Source organism: Anastrepha obliqua, chromosome 4 (assembly GCF_027943255.1).
Source record: "Anastrepha obliqua isolate idAnaObli1 chromosome 4, idAnaObli1_1.0, whole genome shotgun sequence".
In the NCBI taxonomy this organism is placed as follows: Eukaryota; Metazoa; Arthropoda; class Insecta; order Diptera; family Tephritidae; genus Anastrepha; species Anastrepha obliqua.
This window is the reverse complement of record NC_072895.1, coordinates 53,584,706-53,603,375: the sequence shown is the minus strand read 5'-3', so window position 1 is coordinate 53,603,375 and position 18,670 is coordinate 53,584,706. Positions and strand designations below refer to the sequence as shown.

Here is an 18,670-nt window from a genome sequence, read left to right as displayed (position 1 = left end):
ACTACGAGTATTATTATGATATTTTTCTGATGATATTTTTCTTTATTTATATTTTAAGGGATTTTATTTTAACATGAACTAATAATTTAGTAGAACAGTGAGAGCAAGCAAACATATCTAGCAGACCTAGTCAATTGACAACTTTCGCCGTTTATTTTTTGTTGTTGTTTTTAATTACTTATCTGACACACGAACTAGCTGCACGACGAAGTTAGCCGAATAAAAAATTAGCTCAGTGGAAAAATTACTTTAATTTTATCAGCGGTTCAGTCGAAGTCTAACAACGAATATATTCATAACGATCACGGTAGGCGCAGAGCTTTCCCGCTAATTAACTTTTTGCACTATTTACATACATACATACAAGTCAAGTGTTTAAACAAGTGCTGTGTAAATTAAATTAATTTGAAGAAACGAATTGCTTTGTGTTCTTCATTTGCTGGCATTTTTCGTTTTTTTTAACGCTAAAGTTTTTTTTTTCTGCCGATCAAAATGTCTTACGATAATAAGGGTAATCCACCACCTTACTCCGCTCCCCCACCAGGATTTCAACCGGCCGCATACTATCAACCGCCGCCACCACAACCGATGCCACCACCACCACAACCACAAACATCCACGGTGATCATTACGACCTCAAGGCCGACCGTGATGCCGCTGAGTGAGGATCCAACGCGCACCACTTGTCCCTCATGCCACGCAGATATTCTGACGACCGTGAAATATCAGCCGAATAGCTGCACTCACATTTGGGCTTTGGTATTGTGCTTATTCATGTATGTACTCCTACCTACCTATTCGTATACAAATGATTTAGTGCATATTTTTGAAAAAAAATGCGGAATTATTCCACATTTTTTATTTTATATGAAAAAATGAGATTCATGCCAAAAGTTTCATACTTTTTTTAATCGCTCGGCAATAGATTCATTTCTTTATTACGAAAGTGGACAGAAGTATTGGGAAGATGTGTGTGTGTACCATATTTTTTGCAAATGGCATAGGAAATTGCTTTGACTTTTTCTGACTTTAGACGCGTGATTAGTTGAAGTCAATTTGACAAGTTCTGTTGTTTTCCTGGTCGTCTGCCAGTACCATACGCGAACAAAGACGCTTTTAGCTGAATTTCTCGTTCAAACTGGGCTAACAAAAGATCCCATTCTACTCGTTCGACCTTGAATATATTTTCTGAGGTGGAAGCTTTCCGAGAGTTTCCATAATTATCAAAAAAGTTGTCAAAAATCGAAGAAATTTTTAGGCCACTTAATCATCCACTTGAAAAGTGTTTTTCTTTAGGGAAGAGCTTTAGAGCAAACCTGCCGACTAAAGGTTCCTTTTCAAATAAAAGATTTTTATTTAGTTAGGGCAAATGACTGCCTTCCAACTACCAGGCTAAGACTGAACTGCCGGCCTTCTGATAGAATGGCTTTATTTTATACTTTCTTTTTGCCTTGTCATCAATAAAATATATAATTACAACCAAACATTGTTACAAGTAAAAATCAATAACAAAATTGTAAACACATAAAAATACTATACAATGAAATTTTGCTTAGGTTGACTTAAATTTTGTTTAGGTTGACTTAAATTTTGTTTAGGTTGACTTACTTCATAAATAGTAAGCTATGGTTTTGCTTTAGAGTGGGGTATCATCATGATTCAATTATTAAAGGTTTGCTCACTAGTGACATTCGATTTTTGACACTCCCTTACAAAAGGTTGTATTTAAGAAGGTGCAAAAAAAGGAAAAAATTAAATCCTTTTTGGTAAAAATGGTATCAAAATAGTATTTTGTTACTTAAATGGAAAGAAACTGCGAACGGTTAAAAAATAAATTTTAATTAATATTTGAATGTAAATAATGGTATAGATAGAAGTGATTAGCGGAAATTGCCAAGTCTAATATTAAAACAAGAAATTATTTCACATAATCCAAGATTTTATTTTGTGAATTAATTTTTAAATTTAAAACCAATCACGACGTTTCGCCAATATGAAACTATTTTGTTAAATATAAATAAATAATTGGCACGTACAATTCTGTTAGGTGTTTCGCCGAGATCCTCCTCCTATTTGTAGCGCGCGTTCCACAATTGGAAGGCCCTACAGTTTTAAGCCGATTCCGGTAGATGGTTTTTTATGAGAAGCTCTTTCATACTGGTACTGTGCTTTTCTAAGCCTCCTCTGGACACTTCATCCATCTATAGAAAGGTGGGCTCATTGGAAACAAGTTCTGCCATCTTTTTTATAATGAGGTCTGTAATGTAATCGACTGCGTCGGGACTATTCAATAATTCTCCCTGCTGTAACTCTTTAGCAAACGCCAGCTTTTTGCAAAACATGAGTTCCGTTTAAATCACCACATCATACGAAATAAAGCTTTGTAAATTCTCCATCTCGATCTCGGATTGCGTCAAATACTCTATCATGTACTGACTTAAGCGGTATGTATTCCATGTCATACTATCATAATCCTGAACATACCGATGAAAACTCTTGAGCGAGTTGTTGCTCGTAAGCAGTCCATTTTGAAAATGAAATGTTTTTTCTACAAATTTTACTTTTCCTCCACTTTTAGTCAAAGTTTCTAGAGCTAGCAACCCAGTGTCTTGCTAAGGGAGCCGATTTGTCAAGAGGGAATGAGAAAGCTGTTTACTGAGCAAACCTTTTATTATTGAATCATGGGGTATCATATGACAAAAAAAATGTATTTATTGTGTGCCATGTGTTTACTTATGTTTCGGGTGTCAAAAAAAAGGAAAAGAATTATCTCATTGAAATTAAAGAGTAGACTAATTGAAATGAAAAGAATTATGTCATTGAAGTAGAGTAAATTGAAATGAAAAGAATTATGTCATTGAAGTAGAGTAAATTGAAATGAAAAGAATTATGTCATTGAAATTGAAGAGTACAGTAAATTGAAATGGTTTACATAATTTAAGTTTGAGTATTAGAAATATATTTAAAGAATTCGAAAGAAGTTTGAAAGTGGAGTGAAGGTACTCTACACACTTTATTGTACTAAAATTCCAAGGGTTATAAAACTACAATACTAACTAGAAATTTTTCTAAAATGGAAATTTGTTGTTTTTTTTTCATTTGTACAAAACTTAAACCTGGGTTTATACGGTTTTTGAATGAACCATATTTTTATAACAAAATTATTAAAATTAAATGAGAAACAAATAAACTTCAGAATAAGTCCCTGTGTCATAGTTTTTGAAAACAGTGCACTTCAGTAACCAGTAAGGACGTACGAATGACGTTAGCCCATGCCTGAGCAGTAAAAATCCTCCTAGAAGTACTAACTAAGAAGTTAGTTTTGACGAAAACCCTATTATCACACATTTCCAGGTTGTTAAGCCTCCGAATGACTAAAGTATTTTCTAAGTAGAAATTCTGGTTGTAAAAAAGCGAAAGAACAAGTAGCTACTTGAAAGCAACCTAGTTAATAGGAGACTAAACCTTTACTTCAACTGTCAGTTGGATATAAAGCGTTTGCTTTCGCACAGCATATGTTCAAGGGTCATCTGAAATTTAGAAGCAGCCAAAGAAAGATTGATTTTGACCTAAATTATTTTCATTTATTGGGTTCCGTGACTCAAAAGGCAGAGAAGAGAATGAAGTTACTAAAGAGGGCCTTTATTTGGAGGTTGGTCAGGCTGTCGAAGAAAGGAGCACCCGGAGAGCTTACTCGTCTTGCTGCCAAACCCGGACATTTACAAAGAAAGTGCTCAACAGTCTCCTTCTGTGAAAGGTTCCCACAGCTTCTACAATGGGGATTATATAGTAAACCCACCTTTCCTTCGTGTGTGCCGATCGTCCAGTGACCGGTAAATACAGTCACAAAAGGTCAGAACCATCTGCGTCTTGAGTCACTTGCACTGCAGCCAAAGGTTCTTCGAAATAGCACACGAAAAAATGGAGCTCCATCTCTCCTGAACCTTGCTGAGAACAACAGTCAAGGGATTGCTGATATCTGGGGAGGAGACCTCTGACACCAATTCAGTCGACCACTTCCTGGGAAGCTGATCAGCAATTTCAATCCTAAAAATGAGTTTAGTGAATGCAATAAAGGCTTACATTTTGCGTGATAATTTTGAGTTCTCGATATGGCCAATAAACCTCTGGGTCGCTCAACAAAAGATCTGCACGCAATATGAGCCTTATCTTATTCTACATACAAAGTACAGAACGTAGGCATCGCGTTGCCCATTTCCAAAACTTTTCGAAAGAAACTCGAATCCAGTAATACAACTATGGCATTTTGTTTGCATACGCGCTCATTTATTTTTCAAGTCAATGCATTTGTTATCACTGAAACTTTATCATATCTTTATAACAGTCGACACTTGAAATTTGTATTTAGAACTTTTAGCATTTTTCCTAGCATTTTTTTAGTAAACTATTGTGAATATTTCAGGATGGGCACAGGAAGCGAGCCATAAAAATAAAGTGCATCAAATCCTAATACTTTACCCGCATCGTTCATCATCCATTTAATTGTAGTTTTATAAAAAAATCCTACTCATAATTCTATAAAGTTTTATTATAGAAAACTGGAATCGCTACTTAAAAAAAAATATGACTAAGTAGACAGCTGTACTTGTAACTTTATCAGTTCAGTACACATTGTATAACACACGAAAAGATGGTTCCTTATCAGCACTCAGATAAAAGCAATTTATAACACAGTGGAACTCATACTTGCATACAGTTCGTGGATTTTTTAATGAAATTCCAAGCCAAATACATGCACGTGTATGTGTGTGTCAATACGTGTTTCTTTGTACATATTAAAGAAAAAAACAAACATATGTTTAGGTTGGGTTGACTCACTCAGAATTATCTTTGAGATAATCTAGGAGTAATAATTTTAAAGCCTTATCCAGCAATATGGTATGTGAGCGATTCCATGTCAAGTGAATATTTGGACAGTGCCGTAAATTTTTCTACAGATGTATTGTATTTATTTGTAGGCTTAAGTTAATGGCAATAAAAAATAATAGTGAAATAAAATATTTTGAAAAAATTAATAATTTTAATTTTTGAGATTTATTCTATGTGGAAAATTATGGTGTATAGTTTTTTGGAAAGCAAATTTTTATATTTGTTTTATTTTTGGAAAGGGAAATGGGCTATAGCAGATGAACCGAATTTCTTGCACGAAGTTCTTAGAGCATCGAAACATTTCTAAGAATAGCCCGTTTCAGCTTACATTTAAATTATATACACCATACGAAAAATTCATTTTATAGGTTCTAACGCACAATTCAATTTTTAGAAATACATTTTTTGCTTTTTCGAATAGCAATTGACTATTCTGAAATAAATTTTATAATTTCTGAAGTAAAACCGAGTATTCTGAATTAGATTTTATGGTTTCTAAAGTACAATTGACTATTCTGAAATATATTTTATAGTTTTTGAACTAAAATTGACTATTCTGAAATTTATTTTATAGCTTATGAAGTATAATTGAGTATTCTGAAATACATATTACGGTTTATGAAGTATAATTGAGTATTCTGAAATACATATTATTGTTTCTGAAGTGCAAATGACTATTCTGAAATAAATGTTATGGTTTCTGAAGTATAATTGACTATTTTGAAATATTTTTTATACTTTATGAACTAAAATTAACTATACTGAAATATATTTTACGATCTCTGAAATAGAACCGAGTAGTCTGAAATACAATTGACTATTCTGAAATATATTTTATAGTTTTGGAACTAAAATTGACTATTCTGAAATTTATTTTATAGCTTATGAAGTATAATTGAGTATTCTTAAATATATTTTATAGTTTATGAAGCATAATTGAATATTCGGAAATACATTTTATGGTTTCTGAAGTAAAATTTCCTAATCTGCAATACAATTTACGGTTCCTGAAGTAAAACTAACTGTTCTGAAATATATTTTATAGTTTCTGAAGTACAATTGACTATTCTGCAATCGATTTTATGGTTTCTTAAGTACAAATTGACTATTCTGAAACAATTTATATAGTTTCTGACGTACAACAGACTTTTCTGAAACGCTCTTGGAAAAGCTGTAGTTTAGCTTTCGTAAATTTGTAATAAATATTTAACGCTAATTATGACTAGTTAGGACTCTCCCCAGAAGCAGAGGAGGGATTGCTTCAGTGGTCCCACCACTCGACGCAGTAGACGACGGTCGCTGTAAGTGCGAAAGCATTTTGAACCCTACCTCACCCACCAAAAAGAAAAACAACAAAAAACACAAAAAATACAAATCGGCTTAGACCAGATACATGGGCATGAAATATTAAATATACATTTCCCATTTAGCGGTTGCCCGTCGGCAAGCAATGGAAACCCATGAAAAACTCCTCATAAAAACCATCTGCCATTCGCAGGCGGCATCAAACCGTCGGCCCATCATTGGTAGAATGCCATTAAGAGGCACACCCGAAATTATGTAAAAAGGCGATTTTCGTAGTGCGACAATAAAGTGGCGGCGAAACATGCAATACAGCTAATGTCACCTACGCAGGAAAAAATTCAACGCTCCCAAATTTCAATTCTTCAAAAATTTAATTCACTCAACTGGCTAATAAATTGCTTATATGGGCCAACCTGTTAATCATTGTGTTTGTGTATTTATATGCATGTATTTTAGTAATTAGTAATACATACATACCGTACTATCTACTATACATTCCTGTTTTGCGCATTAAAAATGGCTAAATGTATTACTGGTTACCTTCTATGTGCGAGTGTTTTCGTGCAAATTTATTAGAGATATTAAATATTTTGCATTATTATTTTTTATTTTTTTATCCGTACTTAACTGTTTGTATACTGCACCTACCTAATTTGCTCAACGTTCGAGGCCATTCAATTAAGGAAAAATTATAAATTGTCTGATAGGGTGGTTAATTTCTCTCCACCTTTATGCAATATAATGAAAAAGAGAAGAAAATACAAGATGCCTTTGCTTAGGTAGAGTGAATTTTTAGGTAGTATCTCAGCTAAGTCTAAAAGTTTTTAGGCATCATACACTAGATGGAATTTGCCGCATGTGTCATATTGAGAATGTAAAATTTTACATGTTTTATGCTAAAAACTATTAATAGATCAAATACTGTCAAAAAGTTTAATTTTTTTAGTTGTGTTCAATAACAAAATTGGCTATTACCAATCAATTAAAATAAAGAGCAACGAAAATTCTCACCCAAAGAGTAAAAAAGAGCAAAAAGTTAACAAACGGTAAATTTGCTATCACTTGGAAAAACCGGTAAAAGCAGACATACCGGCTGGATTTGTTTAAAAAATGTTGTGTTGTCCAAAACAAATACCATAAATATACTGCATAAATTCTCGTTTTTTATTGTTAAATCTTCAATTTTATCGTATCTGACTATAAACTGCAAATTTCAAACCGGTGCAAGGGCAGAAGTGCACAAAATACCAAATTTCACAAAAAGTTAATTTATTTCCAAAAAATTCGGTCATATTCCTTCATGTGTTTGATTTTGAATAAATTTTACTGGCTAAAAATTCTTCAGCATAAAATCAGCGCACTGCCAAATTGCTTTCTCAATTGTTCAATAATGAATAACGTCTACTTGCAAGAATTAGGAATAGCTATTGCGTATTTTTATGTCATCGAGCACGACAAATAGCATCCTTAAAAAGTCAATTTTGTGGATATTACTCGTGAACATTTTCATACGCTGATTTTTTACTATTTTAAAGGTGGCCTACCTCAAAATCAATGCATTGATCGACTTCATTCAGGACCCGTTGCTAAATCCTGTCAGTGCAATGTATCATAGTTACCGGTCGTCTTCGTCTAGCTCGTCTAACGGTAGGCCCAGGATGAGGCATGTGAAAAGTGGTTAGTATCGTGAGGGGAGCCTTCACATGCTGGACATGCAATATGTTTGGTATGTCGAGGTCAATTCTGCTACTGTATCCAGAACGTAATTATGCCAAGGTTATGAGATTCTCTCGGGGTAGCCGGAGCTCTTCATCTGCTATGGGTGGTGGGTGGACTCCGATTACGGCATTCGGGGTTTAGGAAGTTTAGGAACGTAAGAAATTACATGTCTCCGAAAATTCAGTGAATGGCTTGGTAATATTGTGATTTGTGAGATTTAAACCAATAAATCTAATAAAAACGAAGTGCCGTGTGTTAAATTGTGAAAGCACAAATTAATATAAAGCCTTCAAATGAACTTTGTTTGGGTTTTTATGTGGAAGACGCCGTGGCAAGAAAGTATGTGAGTGTGTATAATTTCTTGTGTTTGGTTGTTTGCATTGCTTTCGCCTACTCTTCCTCTTCACAAACAAGTAATTCCCATTCGTTTTATTTGTTTATTCATCCGCTCTTACAACACGGCGAACTTGGAAGGCGCAATTGTTATTCTATCATTCTTGATGCTTCTCCACACGAAAATACGCGTATATATTGCATTAAATAATTCAGAAGAATATCAGACCGTTGATGCGCTCTATTGGATGACGTAACAGGAGATGTGACAGCGGTTTGTCTATAACAAAACTGATATTTGTGTTGGTGATGTAAGAACAAATCAACGTAGCTATCGACAATGTTACTTCGTTGCCGTCTAAATAACGGCTTGTGCTGCGAAATCCCCTCTGACATGGCAGTCGAAGTTACTCTCAAAATCTTGCTTGACAAACCTTGTAATCTGTCATCCTTGTGCTGAAACTTGAAACACGAAAAACTTTAAACAAAATTATTGGTTTTTCTTCTGTAAAACTAGACCAGAGATCTGCATTCATAAGAATCATCTTGCCGGCCTAAAACTTAATTCTTAATTATAGAGAGATGAAAGTAGTTGACTGGCGCAGTTTCGTGCATTTTCTTAAAAAACGTATGGCCCAACCATATAACTTAATAATGCCTGACTATAATTGAAAACTCGCTGTAATTCTGAGTGGGAAGAATCTCGAAGTCACTCCATTCCATATGCCACATTTTTCTTATTTAGATTTTAGTTTGGATCGAAATATGTTTCTAAGATTCGAAGAATCCTCTGACAAAATGGCGGAGGGAAACGACAAGTCTGCATTGTTTAATTGGCATGCTATTTAAAATAAGGGATTTTTAAATTAACAAAATAATAAGAATGAAGTGCCGCGTCTGACGCTGGTACTACGCAAACCAAAATATTTGTATATCCAGTAGAATATTTTTTGAAATATTTCCCAGTCGTTGGTAGGTTAAGCTTATAAATTCTTTACACAATTTTTCACGAATCTAAAAATATGTTTCAAATGGAAAGCGCGCATTGAAGCTTCGCTGCTAAGTTTAGCCTGAAAGTACATAAGTTAATTATATTATAAGTACACCCATTTACGTACGTTTGATCACGTATGCTTTTTTTTATATTGTATTTATGCACACAAGTATTGCTCATCCTCTATTTACTCTAATCATTGGTCATCTCATTTCGGAATTCAATTATAAATTCGCATTTGTGACGTAAAGAGCGCCGTCATTGGGCATCGCGCTCTCGATTTCATCACAAATTAGGTGTAACAATAAGTATAATATATTTATATGCATGCATGTACGTACGTATGTGAAGTTCATTAAACTTTTACTTGCGCCTATTAGTAAGCAATTTGACGTCAGATTCCAAAGTCGCAAAATACCACTTGAGAGGAAAATAAAAATTGAGAGTGAGTCACGAGTTTGTCTGCCCGCAATCGTTCGTTTTAAAATTGTGTACTGAGCTAATTGGATTATGTAATTTTTTTATTGCTTTTGTGACACTCATTTCGTATAGCGCATGTTCGGAAGTCTTTTATATTGTGATAAATGCTCAACATCAAATGCAAAAAAATTCATCAAAATTCAACGCGATTTTTGAGCGACTTCACACTTGCACACAATTATAGTAAAATTGAATGGGCCCTAAAACTGCATACCCAAAATTCGTTTAAGTACTCTGATTCAAAAATTGAAATTTCTTAAATTTGTAAAATTTTTGTGAGATTTGTCCAAAATTTTTAACTTTTATAATACTAATTTTATAATTTTATAATAAACTTAAAAAACAAATGTTGCACGAAAATATTGCGCATATTGTAAAAAGATAAAGTGACTGAATTATGTGAGCACAAGTGTATGTAGGTGTAGAAGTAAACCAGCCACCTCATGTTCACACATTAAGAGAAATTAAAAATTGTCGATTAAGATCACACTCTGCCCTGGAAATACCCTTCTTCTATAGCACGGGATAAAATTCTTCTCTTCGCGCATAATTTTAAATTCGAATCAAATCGAACAGTGCCTATTATCAAAAAATTCAGCGATTTACTTCTAATTAGCTTCAAAATAAAATTATGCAGTGAGTTTAATCTCAATAGGCTTGCTAATTTTCCAGTTTTCCAGTCATAAGTCTACGCAGAAAAAAGGCAACATTTTTATATACTCGTATAAGATGATATATTATCAAGGATGATAGATTACAAGGTAAGCCCATCCCAAGCAAAATTGTGAGAGTAACTTCGACTGCCATGTTAGAGAGGATCTAAAAACAGAATTGTGCCCGCTCATTTTACACGTATTCTTACGCTCTTCCAATCAGCCGTTCTTCAGGCATTAACGAAGTAACATTGACGATAGCCGCGTTGATTTTTTTCTATACCACAACACAATCTATGTTTTGTCATAAACAAACCGCTGTCACATCTCTTGTTACACCCAAGTATGATAGATTTACCAAATTTGGCAATTAGCTATGGTGAAAAAGAAAATTGTGCATTGTAACTTCGGCTGGCACGTCCATTGTTCAAAATTATAAGTAAAAATACTCTTCTTCTTCCTATCTTTTTTTCCTAGGGCTGTGATGGTGTAAGTGCTTTGTATTTTTGCTTGAGCGTATTGACGGGAGTTACTATGTCAAATTAGAATTTTATGATAAAATTAAAAACAATAAAATATCGGCAAAATGAAAACGTTTTGTATTTAATATAGTTTTAATAGATTTCATAGCTAAAATAGTACTTTTTTACGACAAGTTTTAGACCTTTTGATACGATTTTCTATCATATTTTATCACCTGTTATGCAATGATCTTACAAAGAAGAGAGATATTCTCAGCTGTGGGCATTTTTCGGAGACCAGCTGAGAGTGTTTTTACTTACGTACTCGTATCTGTACAATGCCCACATCACAGGGCCCTCGACAGCCGATTTCTGCTCGCTCATTTCACACGTATTCACACATTTGTCTTATCAGTCGTTATGAAGACGACAACAATGTAGTATAAGCGTAAACAGCGCTGATTTTTTTTTGGTATATCACCAACACAATCTCAGTTTCTTTTGTAAGCATATCCCCTGTTTCGTAAGACTATTAGCTGATTCTGCCAAATTCGCTGAGAGCCAGTTAACGGCCTGAAGTTGGCCCTATCTTCTGAATTCTCTCAATCGTGGGTATACAGGGTTTGATTGAAAAGTAATGAGCCTTCCCGCGCGGAGCGTCTGCCAAGCGATCAACCGAATCGGCTGGTGGGGGAAAATGATCGTTGGACCTTCCCCTTCCACTAGAAACCGGTCCCAGTTCGCTGGCAACAGCGGTGCAGTCAACATTGCTCCGTGCGTGAAATCTGTTTTAAAAGTGTGTTAGGATTTTGCAGTGGCGAAAATGCAGCGATCGTTGGAGCAACGTTACTCGATCAAATTTTGCGTAAAGCTAAACAGTTTGTACCTCCAGGAAGCACTGTAAACGCGGCATTTTACAAAGAGTGCTCCTTCGGCTGAAAACCCGCGTCGCCCAGGTTCGGCCCGACCTCGTCAACAATTGGACCCTTCATCACGACAATGCGCCGGTGCACACCGCCTTCCTCTGCACCTCTGCATTGGCCAAGATGGGGGTTCCGGTGCTTCCCCACCCTCCCTACAGCCCAGACCTGTCGCCCCCGGACTTCTTCTTGTTCCCGCGCCTGAAAGCTGAAGGGGAGGCGTTTCGACTCCATCGAGGCAATCAAAAAAACTGTGACAGTTTAAAAAATGTTTCCTGCGGTGGAAGGACCGCTACCAGCGGTGTATTGACGCTCAAGTGTCCTATTTTGAAGAATATTACTTGTATAAGCCAAAAGGTTTAATAAAACTGCTTAAACAAATAAGGCTCATTACTTTTCAATCAAACCCTGTATATCAAGGAGTAAGTATCATATATTCTATCATTCTTGGATATATGTATATCATACCTTATGGTACAGATTATATCATAAGTAATTTGATAAAGTTACGCCCTTGGATGGACATACTCATATTCCCTTATTCATGCGCCCGTAATTTCCCCTTTAACACCAAATGCGCAGGCACCTGGTCACCTCATTGGTCTCCATTGTACTAGATGTTGCCACATCCTTGACGCTTTAATGCAATATGACTAAAAGAAGCAACCCCAAAATATATGCCGCATCTCACTGTTTCCTAACTAAAGACATTGTGTATGTGTGTATGTGCATGTGCATCTTATGCACAAGCTACAAGCTCTCTCATCTGAGTAGCACGTAAACCCACCACAGACGAGTATCTGAAAGCAATGAGTCAGACAAATAAAAAAGTAACAGCAGTATTGCATTGTCAGTTTAACTCCAGTTTTTGACGCACAGCGACATAGAACAGCTAAGGAAAAGGTGCACGAGAAGCAATTAATATTTTAATTCAAGTACGAAAGTTAAGAAATTGCCAAGTGCAAAGTATAAAGTTTGCAACCGAGAAAATAGACTTTTTTACAGTTAGTGCTTCCAGCGCGTGAACAGAATGCCCCACGAAGCACCACCTCCGCCGTACTCACAGGCCGTGCCAGGATATTACCAACCGCCGCCGCAGAATGTTCACGTGCAGGGTGCCCCCGCTGTAGCAAGTGGGCCAACAGTCATCATTCACACCACAGCGCCCACATTCAATCTTATCTCCAACGAACCGGCGACGATTACTTGTCCGTCCTGCCATGCGGTAGTGCGCACTACGGTCATCTATCAGCCCAGCTTGTCGACCCATCTTTGGGCGCTGATACTTTGTCTTTTTATGTAAGTTTTCAGTCTTTTGTATTTTGTGAAGGAAGTTTAAAAAGGCTTGCAAAGAATACGTTTACTCAACTTATCTTGACACCAAAGTAAATATTTTTGTACTAATGTTAACAAATAAGTTTAGAGTACAAATGTTTACATACCTATACTTGTACGAACAAAATTACTTGAGTAGCAATGTGTGATTGTCAGCAGAATGTCTGATTTGGTGAATAATTTTTCACCACAGCCGGAATCAGAGATGAGAGAAGAGATAAATTCATTAAGTGAGCATTGACAAAGCATAAGTAAATATTTTATTTTTTTTTACGGCAATACAGACAGCATCATCACCTCTATTTGATGTTTTAATTTAAAATTTTAAAAGTGGCATATTTCAATAGAGCGAAACTTCTTGATTTCATTAGGAGGGATTAAACGATATATTTACTATCTGTTTGTAGTCGATTCAAACTTACGCCTTGTAGATTGAAATTTATTGAGCTACCATATTATATAGCCGAACAAGCTCTAGAAATCTGATTAATATTTTTGGAATTTTGATAGTAGTTTTTCGACTTTTATTTTATTTATTCAAAAAGAAAGAGAAAGAAATGTACTCTTTTCTAAATAAATTTTGAAAAGATAAAATGAGACATAATTGCAAAACCTAGGTGTATGATTTTTACTAACGTCCACTGTTTATATTAAATATATTTAATGCTGCATCCTATTTTAGGTTTTCCTCAAGCTTCGCCCACATTTGCGGTATGCGCTTTCCATGGTAGTTTTTATGAAAGCGTATTTATTGGAAAAAATTGGCTCGGGGGATTGTAAAATTGTAAAAAATAATAATATTAATTTTTTAGGGTCTGCTATGTATGCATAAAAATGCTTGTTTAGAAGCAACAGCTGAATAAATCCGTAATGTAAGCTCTTCAAAATTCATTTAATTCGAAACAATACACGTTTACAAAAAATTAATCAATTTTTTGATGAGATCAAAATTTAATATCGCAAAATATCGCCAAAAAGTCTGAAAATATTTATTTATTAATAAGAGCATTAAAAATGTAATTTGGCTCGAAAATTCCTTTTATGTGAAGAAGCTAAATGTTTCCCACTCAAAGCCAAATAACCGAACACTTTTGGTGTAGTGTAGCTGAGCGCATAACAGGAAACAAGTCTCACCTCTGTGGTAGTACTTCACTAAAGTAAGGTGAATTTTTTCACCATGACTTTTCGGCTCGTTATCAACAAATACAAAATAGACCAAAAAAAAAACATTTCGCGAATGTAAACAAAAGCATTTGAAAATAGAGGTCTAAGTAGCTTATAAAAATTTAAATACATACATATGTATGTTTACGCATTATGCATACACTTCAATATCTCTGTACATACCTATATATGTATGTGTTGTATATGTATATCTGAACGTGAACTGAACTGAATTTGAACTGTAGGCGAAGCCAAAGTAAAGCCATAGTTAAAGTTATGATAGGTGTACATACAAAGATGCAAAGATACTTGCCTTACATTTTTTTATTTTATAAATACAAGTAGCTCTCCTAGGTACATATGTGCAAGTAATATGTTTCGAACTGTAATTAGTTTTCGCACAACTTCTTGCTGCAACTATTATTATTATTTTTTTTTTTTTTGCAAAGATGTGTCCAACATCAAACTATCAATCGGTTCCCAGTGAATTCGAACAGATCAGCTGATTTGCTGTATTTGCTGATATAAGGAAGGTTATGACAGCTGCTTCTTTAAAACAGAAATCCGTAAAAACTCGAGACAAGCATATACCGAAATACTCAGAATGGTAAGAGGAGTCGATTTAGAAATGTCTTTCTGTTTGTCCGTGCGCAGGATAATTCGAACAAAAAGTAATATTTATATTTCAATGAGACTTGACGCATTGTTCTTCACCAAAGGTAGTTTGGTATTAAATAGGCGAAATCGGGAACGCCTACCTTCCATATAACGGTAATATTAAAAAAAAAGTGATTTCAATAGCAAAATCATTCCTTTGGTGCAAAGACATAGGGCGCAAATAAATTTTTGAGTGGGTGCCACCCCACTTTTGATTAAATGAATTTATCTCGCCAACGACTTAAGAAAAAACTCGCACACATCATTTAGATCTGTCATAAATATTATTGACATAGGATAAAAACCACTTTTTATATATAATATTAAGACTAAATATCTGTCCGTCCGCCTGAAGTTAAGAGCTAAACTCAAGAAAAAGCTTCGATGTTCTTGAACTTGTCTTTTCAAAAGGTAAGTTTATGTTCAAAATAAGCAAACTCACACTGTAAAGTTCGGTGCAGACTGGATTTAGTACTTCTTTATTTTTTTCTAAATAATTCCATTGTCCAATATGAGTATAAGCAAATTAGAAACTGACCTAGATAAACAGGTGGTATCAATAAAGCAGACACAACAAAATCTTTGTTTTCCGTTGTTGTCAAAAGCTATAAACAAGAATTGACAGTTTTGCGTAATGTAAACAAAATTTGACGAATTATAGCCCAAATAAACACACAAACATCAGGTCAGCTGTTATACTGCTATTACCTATTCAATGTGCCTCGTTCTCATCATTCTGAAGATTTTGGAATACACTTGGCGTAAATGCATACATACGAACATGCATGTGTCATTCTACATATCTTAAGGTGGGCAGCTCCTCCAGACACCGAGTTTTTCAATCATTTTTTGTGAAAAATTGAGAGTATTTATTATCTTAAAATAAATTGCATATTAATATTCATGCTTAAATGAATATACTAAAAGTTTATGGGAAAAAAATGGCAGCGCTACAGCTGCTGAAACGTGGCCCCTTTGATTTGCGCCGTGGAATGTACAGCCTCTTGTAATCAACTGAAATCAACCAGACAAAAATTGTTCATTTAAATAAGTTATTCCGCTTTGCACTTACTTATTTTTAACGAAAAAAAAGAAAAACTCAAAATTTGAAGTGAAAAAGAAAAAAATTATACTTTTTTTATAAACAAAATTATCAAAAAATATTTTTAGTGATAATTAATATAAAATTTGAGGTGCATGCAAAGGCCAATATGTTGAAGAATATCCCTGTAAAATGTTAAGCTGATATCTTGATTACTTTTTGAATTACATATATTCGATAACGCAGAAAAAGACATGTTTCGAGAAAAACGCGATTAAAGTTTTCGTTCGACGTTCCTCGCTTCACTGACTTTATAGGGACTTTTTAGACTTTCTATTAAGCTTAAAACATTGAAAAGGTATTCTTTAGATTGTGACCTGAATTTTTAAAGCAAAAACCAAAAATGGATAATGTGCAAATACTGGAGGAGTTGTCGCCCTTAATAAGCAGCCGTAATTTGACGAAAGTTGCCTACACTGCCCTAGTGCAATCAAGCGCGTATAGAAGGCGAACAAATGTGAAAAAAATTCCACACCATAATTCTGAAAAATCTGCTAAATCAATAAACGAATGGATTTATTTACAACACTTTAAATTTGTCGGTTTTAAACGTAAACAAATGAAAACAAAAACGAACCTCTCGGTTTGTAATTTCAATGAGAGAGCAAACAAATTGAATGCCATATTTCTGCAATTAACGAATGCAATGCACTCATAGCATCCCAGCAGGAAATTGCTTCAGATAGTTACACTCTGAAATGACACTCCTGAAAATGTCTCTAAAAATTCTGAATAAAAAATTGAAAATTTTGATGTATTTGTAATTTTTTGAATTTTGGCTTTGATTTATATGGTTTTTGTTGTAAAACTAAAAAAAAATATTTGCAACAAAAAAATTTGTTTAAACTTGGTAATTCATTGCGCTTCTACTATTTTGAAGACAAGTGTAAGTGTTTTGAAGAAATACGAAAATGTATTTGTTAAGTACTCTGTTTTTTCGTTCTCATTTTCAATTTTCTAAAAATTACGATGACAATTTATGTTTTTCAGTTTTTGTGTTTTTTTGTTCTGTTTGTTTTTGTATGCAAAGAAATTATTCGTACAAATATACGCTTCGTCGACATGTGATAAAAATTTGTAAATTTGTGTTACTAGTGGCTCAACTAAATTTTTTTGCAAAAATATATCAGAGCTCATCAATATGGATCGCGATTTACGATTTGCGGAAGTACCGACACCAGAGTCAATACAAATCGTCTGTCCTAACTGCGGTGAATTAATTTGGACGGATGTTACATTCACACCCAACGTGAAGACGCATCTGATAGCATTACTTATCTGCTCTTGTATGTGAGTTTCGAATAAATATTATACTTTTAGACTCACGAATTTTCGATTTAAATCATAATGGAGATTTTAAGATTTAATTACTTGTCGGAATGGGTTCGCAGGTGACAATCATTCGATATGTATCGGGTACGGAGGGCAATATGAAAATCAAATATTAAATTGTGGCATAAGTGGTCGCCCCTTGGCAGACAATGGAAAACTTCCCACAGCTCATAAAAACCATCTGCTGCTCGGAGGTACCATAATTATGTAGAGCCCTGCATTTGTGGAGCAACGTCAATAGAAGCACCACAAACACGATAAATGGAGCGAGAATGTTTTCACCTTTAAAAGGTCTCACCAAAATTTTGTGCTTCTGCGATGTGGCCATGTGCATTGTAAATCTTTTGCTGGTTAATCATTCACAACATGATAAATAGCATGTTGATTTAAATTTCAATAACTCTTTTGGGCAAAAAGATTCCTCTTTTATGCTATTTTTTTCCTTTATACCTTTTTTAATTTTTGACAAACATTTGTTTACATTTGATTGATAACTTTTTAACATTTAATTTTTCTGGTTTCTATATTGGTGTTGAACCCTTACTTTTAATATATTTCATTGATAAATAAACTAGAATATATCAAATGAAAGGTTTTATTAAAGACTGGCAACCCTAACCAAAAGCTTGTCTGCATAAAAATATTCCTGAACATTTTTTATATCGAGTTATATTGTAGCTTAGTGGCAACTCAAATCAAAAAATATTCATGTTAAAGTTCTCAGGAGCTGTTGACCTGAATCGGAAAATGTTAAGGCACCTTTCTGCTCTAGAGACGTGAAAATTGAAGGCGTTGAAAATTAAAGAAAAACAATCGGTATCAATTGAAAATCGTTTTTATTCATAAGATCAATTCTTTATTTACAAAAAAAGAAGAAAAAAAATATTTTTTTCAATGACAATAATAAAAAAATGGCTTCCCCTGACGTAACATATGCCACTGCTCAGGTACGTCTGAAAAAAAATTCGGTCGATTATTCATCAGGAGATATGCCGCTATGGTGGGTAGCAGATTTACAAAAAAAATGTTTTCCTTGATATTTTATCTGTTTATTGGAAAAACAAAAAAAAAGAATTTTTTCACGTTCTCGCTCTTAAAAAAAATAGAAAAATTGATTATAAAATTATAGTTCTGTTATACGCGAGAGCCACAAGTCTACTCAATAACATATTAAAAATTAAAATCAATCGGTTCAGTACTTTTTGAGAAATTACCAACGCCAACTCGGAAAAAATAGTTTCGAGAAAAACGCCGTTAAAATTTCGTCGTACTGGGAGTCGTACTCCAAACTGGTCTCGTTTCAAAGGACTGTAATGTCTAAACTA

The 18,670-nt window shown here is 34.3% G+C and overlaps 1 protein-coding gene across 3 annotated transcripts in view; it reads left to right on the top strand.

Annotated features, from left to right (window-relative positions):
* The window catches only part of LOC129245498 (lipopolysaccharide-induced tumor necrosis factor-alpha factor homolog), a 33,734-nt gene that overhangs the window by 3,188 nt on the left and 11,876 nt on the right, over nucleotides 1–18,670 (top strand). The window contains exon 1 of one of the 3 annotated variants that reach the window (XM_054883690.1): nucleotides 276–776. The exons of 1 other annotated variant lie outside the window; for it this stretch is intronic. In XM_054883690.1, coding sequence (XP_054739665.1) covers nucleotides 493–776 — 284 coding nt within the window. In that variant the 5' untranslated portion in view covers nucleotides 276–492. Of the gene's footprint in view, nucleotides 1–275; nucleotides 777–12,596; nucleotides 13,055–18,670 lie in introns of those variants that run through there. One more of the 3 variants, XM_054883691.1, reaches the window with a different exon arrangement.